At 35.9% G+C, this 14,612-nt stretch overlaps 2 protein-coding genes across 3 annotated transcripts; one reads left to right on the top strand and one right to left on the bottom strand.

Moving 5' to 3' along the window:
* The first annotated feature begins 4,420 nt into the window (after positions 1-4,420).
* On the top strand, positions 4,421-11,173 carry LOC105163116 (exportin-T). 2 transcript variants are annotated; one of them, XM_011081344.3, is made up of 14 exons: positions 4,426-6,572; positions 6,700-6,789; positions 6,874-6,963; positions 7,105-7,209; positions 7,468-7,527; positions 7,881-7,943; positions 8,014-8,109; positions 8,400-8,564; positions 8,838-9,011; positions 9,118-9,183; positions 9,254-9,352; positions 9,913-10,059; positions 10,491-10,647; positions 10,737-11,173. In XM_011081344.3, exons 1-13 carry the CDS (start codon positions 4,842-4,844, stop codon positions 10,578-10,580), a joined length of 2,976 nt encoding a protein of 991 aa, XP_011079646.2. In that variant the 5' UTR covers positions 4,426-4,841; the 3' UTR covers positions 10,581-10,647; positions 10,737-11,173. The 2 variants fall into 2 exon arrangements, with proteins under 2 accessions (XP_011079656.2, XP_011079646.2); XM_011081354.3 differs by lacking the exons at positions 9,254-9,352; positions 9,913-10,059; positions 10,491-10,647; positions 10,737-11,173 and having other exon boundaries at positions 4,421-6,572; positions 8,400-8,581.
* A 277-nt stretch (positions 11,174-11,450) lies between these two features.
* Positions 11,451-14,265, bottom strand: LOC105163106 (trimethyltridecatetraene synthase). The gene is made up of 3 exons (XM_011081332.3): positions 13,132-14,265; positions 12,197-12,445; positions 11,451-11,895 (listed from the first exon to the last, which is right to left on the bottom strand). The coding sequence occupies exons 1-3, from the start codon at positions 14,023-14,025 to the stop codon at positions 11,515-11,517; spliced, it is 1,524 nt and encodes a 507-aa protein (XP_011079634.2). The 5' UTR covers positions 14,026-14,265; the 3' UTR covers positions 11,451-11,514.
* Between the last annotated feature and the right edge of the window lie 347 nt (positions 14,266-14,612).

Genomic DNA, 14,612 nt, shown 5'->3' with positions numbered 1-14,612 from the left:
TTGATTGATTTTAACGCCCTCTTGTATCTTTTTCTTTCTCTCAACTTTCTTAGTCTAGTTGATGCTCGTCTTCCTTGTATTTTTTTTCAATTTCACTATCCTTTACCATCATTTATCAAAGAGAAAGAAGGGCGCTGCGACTCTCCTTTATGTTCTAATTTATATAGTAGTTCTTTCTTTTAACTATCTCTTGCGTTTCAAGGTTTTTACTCTTATGGGTTCTTCTAAAAATTACATATACATTCTCTAAGAATGTAGCAGTGTAATAGAAAGTATTTATGTAAAATTTCATCGCTGAATAAAAAATATGCTCATAATTACACCTGCAACCTAATGCAATGTACATATAAAAAAATGTGTTCGTGAAATTACACATGACATCAGAACGTGTCAATGTAGGCTACCATTTAGAATATTGAAAATATATATATATATATATGTAGATACAATTAGATACCCTCTAAAAATTACAGAATTATTATAGTGATTGTAAAATAAATAATTGAACAATTCACACGTTATAAATAGAAGAAAAATTTATTTCAAGTACACAAAAAATGAAGTCACTTTCATATAAATTTCTAAAAAACACAATATATATTCATAAAAATAAGACAAAAAAGAAAGTTGAAAAATAAATAAGAAGTGTCGTGCTTTGACCGTGCCCAAAAATTTTGTTGACCCAAAACCCAAAAATTTTCCCAAGAAGTTGGAGCTGTGTCGGTTGTACGCATGTGGTGTGTTTTGTCTGCAAAGATTGCTATAGTCTTCAAGTTGTATTAAAACACCATCTCCGTACTGCGTCGTTTTGTGCATCAATGTGACTTTTTGTGGTATGTTCCGTGAAAGCAAAATTCAAACTAGCCTTCAATTTTGACTAATTAAACATTTACTCAAAATATAATTTCATTTTTTGTCTTTTTTTTTTGTCTTTTTTTTTGCCACTGTAGCACGCAATATTTGAATTAAAATAAATAGATAATATTGATTTTCAAATTTCGATGTTGTGATGTCGCAACTCCCGTGCAATAAGCTGACATGAGTTAGTGTTACTTTCAGGCACTAATCAATTTATAAGATAGAAAATCATAAAAAAAATGTTTAAGAGAAAATATTCATTTGATGATCATAGCTACTGAAAATCCCAATTAACAAAAAAAATATTATGAAATAAAATATATATTATTATTATTTATTTATTCCTTCTCAATCCTCATTATAAATCTTAAAAAAGAATTGAAAAAGGAAAAAAATACAAGCAACTCTCTGTGATATTACAGATGAGTAAATTATCTCCTATGAAAAAAAATTAGTAATTTACCTCAATGTGTTTTCTAAAATTCAGCAATTTATCCCACTATATTCTTTTAAAATGAATCAATTTATTTTATAAATAGAGAAATATATTACTTTATTTCAATTAACACCAAAAATTAAATTACTATTTTTTTTATAAAAAATAATCTGCTCATTTACAATATGACATCAAGTAATTGTAGCGAACCCAATTAAGAAATGGAGTGAAAGTCGAAAAAAAGAGGGTGTAATTATTTAGAGGAATAAATGTCTTTTTCTTATTTAAGATTAGGTAGATGAGTGCATGTGGAAACACAGAAACACGTGAATAGGCGTAGAAAACAAGTGCATTGCTTGTGCCAACTGTTGTAGGAAACGTGCAAACTATAGCTGGTGCACAACCTGTCCTTGCTTGTCTACATATCCCATCTCCACTAATCGAAGTGAAAAACAAGCAAAAGAGAGAAAAATGGTTTAATCAAACAAAATAAATAACAAATATACTTTTAGCATAAATTACAACAAAATTTCTTAAGTTTCGATATAGTTATAACAATCTTTCATTATTTGAAAAAAATACTGATGCCCCATTGATTTTAAGAGTAAATTATATTTTGTTATTTGAACTATGATTGTTTTTATACTTTGCAATCAATTTTTTTTTTTTTTTTGTGTAAACTTATTATCTCAACTTTGCGAAATTTGCACTTTGTCATATATGACCTTTCTTTTATTGATTTTTCTGCTGGAAAAACATCGCATTTGTACATGTGTGAAAAATATTACATTACATAACCCTTAATATCACATGGAATTGCATGTGATGTCTTTTTGACAAAAAACTTAGTTAAAATATAGTTATAAATGACAAAGTGCAAAATTTTATAAAGTTGAGATTGTAAATTTTCATCTATTTTTTATGATGAGTTGATCAAATTGCCTTGTGAAATAAATTATAATTTTTTAAATACTTATATGAACAAAGCAAACTTTTTTTTATTTATAATTTTCAAAATTTATCATAAATCTCGTCTGATTTTTTTTTGTATTTTAAAAAAAAAGTAAAGTAAAGATAAAACTGACAATTTTAGACTTTAATTCAAAGATTATATAATTTCATCAAACATTAGGGAAAAACATTTGTAATTTTTCAAATAATAAAAGGATACTCATAATTATATTAAAACCTTAGAGAAATTTATTGTAAATTACCCTATATTTTATTTATCATGTAATTATAGTTGGTGCAACTTTTTGTGATAATTCCTAGACTGCTTGTATAGCTTGGTTTTGCAGGTACTAGTTGAAAACGATGATTCGAGTGTAGTGGCAGAAACTTTTTGACACACTGGATCATTGTCCCCAACTTCGTCCTCTATTTTAACTCTTTTTGTAAGGGAGTAGTACTCCTTCCTTATGCTTTTGTGATTATCTGTAAGGGAGTAGTACTCCTTGTTTATGCTTTTGGTGATTATTTGTAAAGGAGTAGTACTCATTTTTACAGCTTCTTAGACATGATAGGGAGTCAGTACTCCCCGTTGTAAATTTGCTCCCTTTTTAATTTTAATAAAGAAGGATCGAGGACTCCGAAAAGCTCCTCCCACCCTTAGGTGGTTTTTTTTTTTTTTTAAAAAAAAAAAAGAAAAGGGAAAAGTAGTTTTTGGAATGAGAAGAGATGATACATATTGATACCGGGGGTATCCCTTTTTTAAGCTTAATGCCAAAAAGTCTAGCCTAAGGCAAAGGGATTTGGCCCAAAACAACCAAACATCAGTAGGCCAAGAAGCTACTAGTCCAACACTATCTCAACCTGCTGGCGAGATAATAATCAGTCTAGGTCCAATTACAACAAGACGGGGCTTATCCTACCCAACGGATACATCAATAATATTATACAAATCATTACTAGAACACGCCGGTAGGGATGGCTCCGGTAGCTGTAGCATGCTGGATAGCATGTTGGCAAGGGGTACTTGCTAGATTTTTGCCTACTTTCTTGTTGATTTAGCAAATTCTCTTCGTGTTGTCGTGGGGTGCATATGACATGGCAAACATATGGATATATACAATTTTATTGCAATAAAGTAGACATATCAAAAACTTTAATTAAGAGTATCTCAACCTCCTTTAATCACCCTTCGATTCTCACCTGCTCTTATAAATAGGGGTTCAGGTAGATCAAAGTCGGTACCCACATTTTTTTAACAAGTCCACTACTCAGTTTCCACTCTCCACACGAATTTCAGCACTGTCATTTATATTTTCAATATCTTCCATACAACTTTGACATACTTTACCAATTAAATTTGCTTGATTTTACATTTTTACTTGGATATTTTTTTTTATTTTATTCATTTCAAACACTTTACTAATTTAAGTATCGAATTGCTAACTCCTATTTTATAAATTAATTTTCCGATTATCTTTGATATAGACATAAAATTTTTCGATTTTTATGGTGCTGCTGAACTCCCTACCTCACATATTTAACTAGATAGTATGACTAAAGTTGCTTAAATAAATTTGTAACAAAGTATTAAATTTTTGTCTATCAAATGATTTGTTAAATTCTATATATATATATGTATTTGATTTACATGGTGAATTTTAATTATCAACATGCGTCAATTGCAAATATCAAGTATGTACAATTAATTAATAAAAATTATTATATTTAATCAACAACTATTATTAAAATATATCAATACCTACAGATTGATGATGAGACTTAAATCTTAGAGCCTCTATTTCGTAGCTTCGTTGGCATTAAATTCTCCATTTAACGACAATAATTTGGAGTAATTGCGACATTGGGGATTTGGGCCTCGACATAGACCATTGTGGGCCTTGTTATATTCTGTGGTGGGCTCATAACTGGGCTGTATTTGGGCTTTACTTCATAGTAATTAGGTGAAACTGGCCCAATAAATCCAGGCCCAACAGTTTTCATTACTATAATAAATTAGAAAATAAATAAATAAATATTTTAATAATTGCATTTTAGAAATTGTGCTTTTGTATAAACCTGCACATTGTTTTTAAGTTGTAATTTTTCTTTTTAAATTTTAAAAAAGAAATAAGAGAAAGGAAAGAAAGAAAAAAAAAGGTGGAAATAAATTAAAAAGAAAAAAAAAGAAAAAAGAAGAAGAAAAATGGTGAGAGCATTATTCAGTGCTTGGCGTGGTAGTAGGGTGGTATGTATTTTAAGATGTGAGCGGTTAAAAGAGCATTCTTCCTCTCTGTAGTGTTCGCAATGATTATAAACCTCCATTCACATAAACCTCAAATCTGGAAACAAAAGCTTTGCGGTTTTCTACTTCATTTCTGAATCCCTTTTTGAATTCGGGGTCTAAAAATTTGTTTAATCGGAGGTAAGCATTTGGAGTTTTGATTCATTTTGTAAAATATTCGTTGATAGCATCGGAATTTCCATGGAGAAGTAGAGAATTTGGTAGTCTCTTTAAGTGTAGTTCGAACTCGATAAAGTGGGCAATCAGGGGTGGGTTTTGAGTTTCCGGGTTTTGTTTTTAGTAGAGTGTAGGGTTATGGATGACCTGGAAAAGGCGATTTTAATTAGTTTTGATGAATCTGGTGCGGTTGATTCAGTGCTGAAATCGCAGGCTGTTGCTTTCGTTCAGCAAATTAAGGAGACACCATCCGTCTGCAGCATATGCATTGAGAAGTTGTGTTTTTGTAAGCTAGTTCAGGTTCAATTTTGGTGTTTGCAGTGCCTCCATGAGGTTCTTCGTGCTAAGTATTTGTCTTTGATGCCGGAGGAGAAGTCTTTCATTAGGAAATCAGTGTTTGGGATGGCTTGTTATGAGTCTGTGAATGCTAATGATACTAACTGGGTGAAGCTATTGGATGGCCCGGCATTTATAAAGAACAAGCTTGCGCAGGTTGTGGTGACTTTGATTTACTTTGAGTATCCGTTGATTTGGCCATCTGTGTTTGTTGATTTCTTGCCAAATTTAAGTAAAGGAGCTGTGGTGATTGATATGTTTTCTCGGGTGTTGAATGCTCTGGATGATGAATTAATTAGCTTGGATTATCCACGTAGTGGGGACGAGCTTGCTGTTGCGGGGCGAATTAAGGATGCTATGAGGGGTCAGTGTGTGCCACAGATTGTTGGGGCCTGGTATGACATTGTTCTGATGTATAGGAATTCCGATCCTGAGTTGTGTGCCAGCGTTTTAGATTCTATGAGGAGGTACATTTCATGGATTGACATTGGGTTGATTGTCAATGATGCTTTCACTCAATTGTTGTTTGAACTAATGCTGGTTGATGGCTTACCCGATCAGCTACGTGCTGCTGCTGCCGGTGTTGTTCTCGCAGTAGTTTCAAAAAGGATGGATCCAAAACCAAAGCTTGCTCTGCTGCAAAGCCTTCATATGAACAGGGTTTTTAGGCTGGTTGCCAGGGATGGCGACTCCGAGTTAGTTTCCAGTGTGGCTTCTTTGCTTACTGGGTACGCTACTGAAGTGTTGGAATGTGCCAATAGTTTGAGCTTGGAAGACGGTAAGGGAGTTTCCGGAGAACTCCTGAATGAGGTTCTGCCCTCAGTTTTTTATGTCATGCAAAACTGTGAAGTTGATTCAGCATTCAGCATTGTGCAGTTTCTTTCAGTTTATGTTGGCACAATGAAGGGCCTTCCCACATTGACGGAGACACAACTGCTTCATGTTGGCCACATATTGGAGGTGATCCGTGCACATATTCAGTTTGATCCCATGTACCGCAGCAATCTTGACGTGTTGGACAAGATTGGGAGGGAAGAAGAAGACAGAATGGTGGAGTTTAGGAAGGATTTATTTGTATTACTCCGCAATATTGGTCGTGTTGCGCCAGATGTGACTCAGATGTTTATCAGAAACTCCTTGGCTAGTGCTGTTTCCTCGTCAGAGGATAGAAATGTTGAAGAAGTTGAAGCTGCTCTTTCCTTGTTTTATGAGCTTGGGGAATCATTAAGTGATGATGCTATGAGAAATGGTAGTAGTCTACTGGGAGAATTGGTTCCAATGCTTTTATCAACTAAATTTCCTTGTCACTCCAACAGACTTGTTGCACTTGTGTACTTGGATGCAATAAACAGATACATGAAGTTTGTGTTGGAGAATACTCAATATATTCCAATGGCCTTATGTGCCTTTCTTGATGAGAGAGGTATACACCATCCAAATGCCAATGTGAGTCGACGGGCAAGTTATCTTTTCATGAGGGGTGTGAAATTGCTCAAAGCAAAGCTTGTGCCGTATATTGAGACAATCTTGCAGGTAACAGATCACACTTCTTATTGATTCTCGCCATTGTTGACATCTGGGCAGATGCTTGATAAAGAGTTACCAGTGTGGTAGTTTGCTAATTTATCTCATGTACTGTATTTATGCTGTTGAATTTCAGAGTCTACAGGATACAGTTGCCCAATTTACAAAGATGGACAGTGTCTCGAAGGAACTTTCTGGATCTGAAGATGGAAGTCACGTTTTTGAGGTAATTTTGTGCTTTAATATGTTTGGATACTTGTGAAATTTGACACTTGATGCTTCTGCTTGAGGATTTCACTCTCTTCTGCAGGCAATTGGATTGTTAATCGGGATGGAAGATGTACCCCTTGAGAAGCAATCTGATTATCTTTCTGCGCTGCTCACTCCACTGTGTCAGCAGGTCAAATTTATTGGCCTATTTGATATTTGTGCATTTTAACTACCCTTAGACTTCGTTTTCAATTGTGTGAGAATTATTTGGATATCATTTAGCTTTTCTGGGACAATGCTAAACTAATTGAAAACTCGTGTGCTTGTCCAGGTTGAGGTGGCCCTCTTAAATGCCAAATCTCAGAATCCTGAAGGATCTCTTGCACACATTGGAAATATTCAGCAAATAATTGTGGCCATTAATGCCCTTAGCAAGGTTCTTATGATTGTTTTATTTGACTTGTCTTAGTTTCCAATTCCTGCTCTTCTTTTCATGGTTATAACTTGATATGCTTTCATCTTCTCATTGGGTTGACACAAGAAATAGAACTTTTGAGAAAAATGGAGAAAGTGTTTTAGTTTTGCTATAAGTGATTTATATTTACCAAAAAAAATCTTGTATTTAGCTTAGTAGCTCCCTATGTACTTTCTTCATAAATATTTACTATGAACATAAGGCTATTGTGTGCTCCAGGGCTTCAGCCAGAAGCTTGTAACCACCAGTCGTCCTGCAATAGGTCTCATGTTCAAACAGGTAAGTTATCTAGGGCGGCAAACTTTTGTCAGATAAAAGAAATTAGGTTTATTGATCTTCTTCTTGAGCTTTATGACAATCTTGTTCCCGTTTCTCCTCCCATGCTCTTCATGCTTCTTTCTTTTTCTTTCCCTCTCTCTCTCTCTCTCTCTCTCTCTCTCCCACACACACACACAGACATGTGTGCACACCTTTGATATCTAGACCAACCCCCTGAACATGCAGGGGGGGGGGGGTGGCAGATACAAAAAAAAAAGGTTTTGCATTCCAGGTCTTTATGAAATAAATATAATGCTGAAGTCTGGTGGAGGTATCGGTATTTATATTACTAATGAGTTGATTCTTTGATACAGACTTTAGACATTCTCCTGGAAATACTTGTTGTCTTCCCGAGGGTAGAATCCCTGCGGTGTAAGGTAAGAATTTGAGATCTTTCACATTATTGCAACATTACAAACTCCTTGTACTGATGTTTTATTTTGGTAGGTCACTTCTTTCATTCATCGTATGGTGGAAACTTTAGGAACTTCTGTTTTTCCATATCTTCCAAAGGCACTGGAGCATTTGCTAACAGAAAGTGAGGTATAAACATTTACCTTTTTTGTGATTGAGACTTCATCTAAAAACCGTTCTGGTACGAGTGACTTGAAGTAATTTGCTTCTGTTTATGAGATTCTTTTTATTATATATTTTAGTAAGTGCTTTGAATGTGGCTTGGGATGTGGATGGTGACAAATAATGCTTCGGTCTTTGTTACATTCTGTTATCAGTGATACTGGTATTCTTAAACAAAATTAGTCGTGTTATACATCAGCTGTTTATCTCTCTTGGGTAAAGGTGAGGTCATTGATTTTGCTAATGCTGTCCTGCAGCCAAAGGAACTGGTGGGATTCCTGTTACTGCTTAATCAGCTCATCTGCAAATTCGGTGTTGGGGTCCATGACATATTGGAAGAAGTATACCCTGTCATTGCTAATAGGGTGTTTAATATTCTTCCGAAGAATGATATTCTATCAGGACCTGGCAGCTGTACTGAGGTACACAAGTCGCTAAGGTCGATTTAGTTGCTTAACCGATGGAATAGTTTACGTATATGGCTTTCTGCAGAAACTAAGATATCTTGATGAAACTCTGTATAGTATAAAAGTGTACATATCGGATATAATATACTGGTACTTGAGAAGTTGAAAAAGTCAATTGATTTGTGATTCGACATGTCTTTTTAGACCTGTATTGAAGCTGATGTACATCTGTCTGGTCAGTTGATGATCAGTAGACTACTTTTAAATCTTCATGGCTCTTTTCCTCAGGAAATCCGTGAACTGCAAGAGCTTCAGAGAACATTCTTTACATTTCTAAATGTCATTGCAACACACAATCTGTCGTCGGTTTTCCTATCCCCCAAAAGTAGTGGATGCTTGGAATTGATGATGCAGTTCCTATTACATGCTTGTTGTAATCATAAGGATATCCTTATCAGGAAGGTGTGTTTTAATGAATTTCGCATCCCAGAGGTTTATGATTCCAGATCTTTTAATTATTGGTTAATATGATTATATAAGACTGAATCATGCGTTGTCCATCATTCAGGCATGTGTTCAGATATTTGTTCGGCTAATCAAAGACTGGTGTACTGATCCTAATGGCGAAGAAAAGGTATTGTACTCTTGTAATACCAGTACCAGAGTCAATTTCTTCAAAGTGTTGACATAAAATTATGTTTCAGGTACCCGGTTTCCGGAGCTTCATAGTTGAAGCATTTGCAACAAATTGTTGTCTGTTCAGTGTGCTTGACAAGTCCTTTGAGTTTCGTGATGCAAATACTGTAAGTTTCCAGTCGGATTAGAATGGGCATGCTTATGAGGATAGCATTTGTAAATGTATGTAGATGTGTCACTGTCACCATAGATGATATAGATACATATACTAATCTCCTTTTGAAGTTGGTTAATGTAGTATGGCAATAAATTGACCATGCTATCTCTGTGCCTTACAATTTTGTCCTCTTGATTATTTTTAGCCCCCAAGAATAAATTGTCTTCTGATAAATATTGAAGCTCCATGGTGGCTTCAAAGTGAGCTTTACGCGCTCCCTGGTTTTCCCATGTCTGTAATTTTGTGTATAGATTCTTGCAATCTCTTTTTTGTTTTTGTTAGTAATGAAATCTAGTAATTTCTATGTCTTCTCTGGTCGACATGATTCACATGAACCTTTTTTAGAATATTGTCATTAACCTTGGACAATTCAATTAGTTGTGCATGAAATTTTCATAATTTAGCTGAACGAGTCACTGCTGTCGAATTGATTGGTGATTGCCTCTTCTTTTGGCTTTCCAATTCCTGCTTAACCACAACCTGATCTCTTCTTTGGGGTTTCTTTTGCAGCTGGTCTTGTTTGGTGAAATAGTAATGGCTCAAAAGGTCATGTATGAGAAATTTGGCAATTTTTTTCTCCTTCACTTTGTATCAAAAGGTTTTCCCAACATTCATTGCCCTCAGGACTTGGCAGAGCAATATTGCCAAAAGCTGCAGGTACCACATATAGCTTTCAAAGCTTTTGACATATATTGGCCAGTTATAGCATGTAAGCTGAGTGTGTTTACAGTATTGAGGTCATAAAAGTTATACTTCTAAGTAGTTGTCGTTTTGAAAACAAACAACAGTTTAGTTCTAAAAGATGATAAACTTAATTTTCCGAAAATAAGCTGGTTGATCTTTTTGGCAAACTAAGACAAATAGACGTGCCCATGCATGCACATTAACAAGTAGAAACTGATATAATGACTGGTTGTGCTGACTACTGTAGCTGTGAGCTAAATATTTTTAATCTTCATTAGACTCTTAGTAAGCATAAATCTTCTCTGGCCTTTCTCTTTCTCTTTTCTTTTTTATCTTTTCTCTCTATTGATGGTGACATCTGCATTTCTCTAGCGAATTGCCTAAAACCTGATGTCTGTTATCAGGAAAACGACATTAAAGCGCTGAAATCCTTTTACCAGTCTCTCATTGAAAAGTTAAGGCTTCAACAAAATGGCAGCTTGGTTTTCAGATAATAATGTGACAACATACTTGTTGATCCCCAATGTTGCTACTAGTGCTGTTCCGGAATTTCGTCAAAAGGTTAGTGTGCTAGTTAGTCCCGTCTGAATGTATTACCAGAAAACTTTAGTTGCAACCTTAAAGAGCTCTTGTTATTGATAAAATTGCAGGGGTCTTTCATGTACATAAAATTTGTCTGTTAGCTTATCACTCACAGCGAGGTACGGGCGCAAACAGGTCTGCATGGGATATGTTTTGTAGAATCCTGAACGGTTGTCCTTGGTCAAGTGGCAAATTTTCTTTTCATTCCCTTGCCATGGCAGATGTAAATTTGTGATTTATTCTCTCTCCATATTGTTCTTGTTCTATTTTGCCATATGTACTTAAAAAAGGGCTTCTCTTTTTTCAATTTTCCCTTTTCCTTTTTAATACAACTTTCTTCTCCTTTGCTCCATATTTGCTTTTCTTTTCTTTCTTTTGTTGTTTCCTGGAGCAGTTTTGTTGTGTTGGATACTGGAAGTGAGTTTCTCCTTGCTTATGAGGTTCTGGAGCTTCAAATGTGGTGTGTTGTACTTTATCTTTCTATTAATCTCACTATATTCATTTATTTCTTGTTTACCCTCTCATGATTGCTTTGTAAAACTCATTAGCATTATTATTATATTCACTACGCCATTTTCATTTCTTTCCCGTCTGCCCCATGGCCCCCATCTCCGCTGTTTTGACTTTCACTGTCGTGTAATTCTTGTGCTATGAGCCGTAAATGTGTGATTCCTTTTATGGTAGCGAGATTTGTTTGAGGTGAAAATCATACAGAATTTAGTGCATAACCTCACCAGTACTCTTTTCCTCGTATTCCACAACTGATTCTGTCTTGCCCCATGTGCATAACCTTATTGTTATTAGTACATTAAACACTTCGTGCATACAAGAATCTATCTATTAATATCACAGGTTATAAACCTCATATGGTAGTCTGGGCTTAACCACAGCAACAAGTGGGATCTTTCTTGGAGTTGAAAGTCCGAAAATTTCCTCCATGTTCAAATCTTCGGGCCTCATGTGATCAGGCAGTTCCCAGTTGAATCCATGAAGAAGGTTAGCCAAGCTCGACTGGATCACTTTTAAGCCCAGATTGTAGCCCGGGCACATTCTTCTTCCCGACCCGAAAGGCAAAAGCTCGAAGTCTTGTCCCTTGACATCGATCGCCTTTCCAATGAATCTCTCGGGACAAAATTCTGTCGGGTTTTCCCATAGTGATGGATCCCTACCTATTGTCCATACATTCACTAACACTTGGGTCCCTTTCTTGATGTCATATCCAGCAACCTAAATTGAAAGATGCAAGATAGTGAATTTAGTACGGGCTTTAACTAAAATAAATATCAAACTTTATGACTCGGGCATTTGTCACATTGTTTCAGTTGTTCCTTCGTAGAAAATTGACTCCTTGATGTATTGACATAAATAATAAATTAGTAGTGACAGTCTTCATGTGTCACATTTTTTAAATTGTTCCTTCATAGAAAATTGCCTCTTTGATGTATTGATATAAATAATAAATTAATAGTGACAGTCTTCATGTGTCGATGATTGATCGTATTGAAAACAATAATGAGTGCTGACATACCTTACAATCTTCCCTTGAGAATCTAGGTACGAGCAGGGGTGCGACTGGATGGAGCCTCATGGTTTCCTTGACAATGGCCTCTATGTAAGGAAGGTTAGGTATATCCTTCTCTTGAACCCATTTGTTTTGTCCTATGACGCGATTCAGCTCTTCCGTTGCCTTCTTGAAAATTTCAGGCTTTTTCAGGAGTTCTGCGATTGCCCACTCCACTGTCACCGCAGAGCTTTCGGTTCCACCGGCCAACAAATCCTAGAGAAATAATCAAATTACAGAATATCATATAATTTTGTTGAAAAATTAAAACATTAAATTTTGATAAACAAAAAAGGCGGATAAGAAATGAGCGGGAAGGGTGCCTAAGGTTAGACTCGACTATATTTTTAACAAGCGGCAATATTTGTTTAACTTAACCGAGCTTTCTCACATACACTTTTCATATGTGTACATTTGATAATGTCTTGAATACTAATTGATCATTGTAGTAGTAGTTCTTTTTATGTCGTCTATTCAGAGGTAAAGTACATTTTTTGAAAAGGTCAAAAAAAAAAGAGAATTTGTAATATATTATTGAAATTATAGAAATAGATGAATTTATATTGAGCTCAACCCAAATAAAGACAAACTTAAGCTCTCGATAAGCAACTCAAACTCAAACAAAATCTTAAACTTGAGTTTATTCGGACCCAATTAAAATCCCATGAAGATTGATCATAAACTCAAAAAATGTAACTCAAATTAATTTTAAAAAAGGGGCTCAAAGTTTGCATTCGAACCCACCTGACACCTTCTCGACTCGTACTCAGAAGACTCGAATTTAAATCAAAAATAGACTGACGAGCAGACCCAACTCATACTCAAAATACTAAGAAAACCAGGAATTTAAATTAAGAAATTGGGAGCCAACTCAAGTCTGACCCACTGGTTCGTACTCGTACCTGAGTAAAGGCCTTGACTCCATGCCTCTCCAGCTTCACCTCCAAAGTCGGATCCTCCGCAAGCTCCAGCAGAACATCCACCATATCTCTACTCACATACCCCTCCACTCTCCTCCTCCTCTCCTCATGCTCATCAAGAACATGCTCCAAAAACCTGTCGAATTTCTTGCTCACAATCTTCATCCTCTTCACATACCCCTGCAAATCCAAGAAACTGATCCAGGGAATCAGATCCCCCACGTTGATCACCCCATTCAGCAAGAACAGCTCGTCCAGCATTTTCTTGAACTCCTCCGGCGAAACCACGGCGTTCTCGTTGTCTTTGTCCAGGTACCTCTTCCCCAGAACCATGCGGCTGATCACATTCAGGCTCACCGTCGACAGATAATCCTTCAGCAAAACGGATTGACCCGAGGATTTGAACAGGTTTTTCAGCAGAGAGTTCATTTCCTCCACCCGGATGTACTCGTAGGATTCAAGCCTCTTAGCGCTGAAAAGCTCCATCAAGCACATTTTCCGGGCCTGTCTCCAATACGGGCCGTAGGGCGACCACGTGATGTCCGAATAGTTGTAGGTGGTGTACTTCCCGGCGGCGGTTTTGGGCCGTGAGGCGAATGTGACATCCATCGTTTTCAGGAAGACTTTGGCCATCTCCACGGAGGAGCCCACGACCACAGGGAAGGACCCGAATTGGAGATGCAATAAGGGCCCGTATTTCTGGGAGAGTTGGTGTAAGGATCTGTGTGGGAGAGGGCCTATGAGGTTCAGGTTACCAATAACGGGCCAGGGTTTCGGGCCGGGCGGCAAATTCAGTTTTCTACGTTGGATTGTTTTCGCTAGGAGATAAAGGAATACGAGCAGCAAAAGACATGCAGACCAAATTGGGGTTTCCATGTTGAGTTGCGATGAGCCCGAAACTGCGTAAAAATAATATGAAAGATATGAAGAATGTTGGAAATGGTGGGATGAGGTTGTAATATTTATAGGTGAGAAATTTGAAGAGATATTGAAGACTTCTGGTGTTAGTTGACTTGGAATTCTGGCAGTGGCTGCCTGCTTTTTGGGTGCTCAACTTCTCAGAAATTTTCCCAGTGTTTCTGTGAAACTTGGACGCATCTCTCTTTACTTTCGTGTACGATGTGTGTGTTCATTGCTTAAGTTTTATATCCAATAATCATCAATTTCTGTTATTTTGTGTGAATTTATTGTATTTTTTTAATTATAATAAAATATTGATCGAATATTGATGTACGACTCAATTTATATTGAGACACCCTACAGGAATATCAGCAAAAACAAAGAAAAGAAAAGGACTAATTTTATAAAAGCACTTGAAATTTGAGAATTTTACTATTCTTATGTCATTTTTATGAATCATTTAAAATTATTTCTCTAAATTCTTAATTCAAATACAAATCCATCAATCGAAATACACAATAATAGTTTATTAGGGGGATTTACTTGATACAATCTTAAAGAAT

The sequence above is a fragment of the Sesamum indicum genome, linkage group LG1 (genome assembly GCF_026168435.1).
Source record: "Sesamum indicum cultivar Baizhima isolate 11 linkage group LG1, ASM2616843v1, whole genome shotgun sequence".
Classification (NCBI taxonomy): Eukaryota; Viridiplantae; Streptophyta; class Magnoliopsida; order Lamiales; family Pedaliaceae; genus Sesamum; species Sesamum indicum.
The sequence above is the reverse complement of the archived record's forward strand: the minus strand, read 5'-3'. Positions and strand labels throughout refer to the sequence as shown.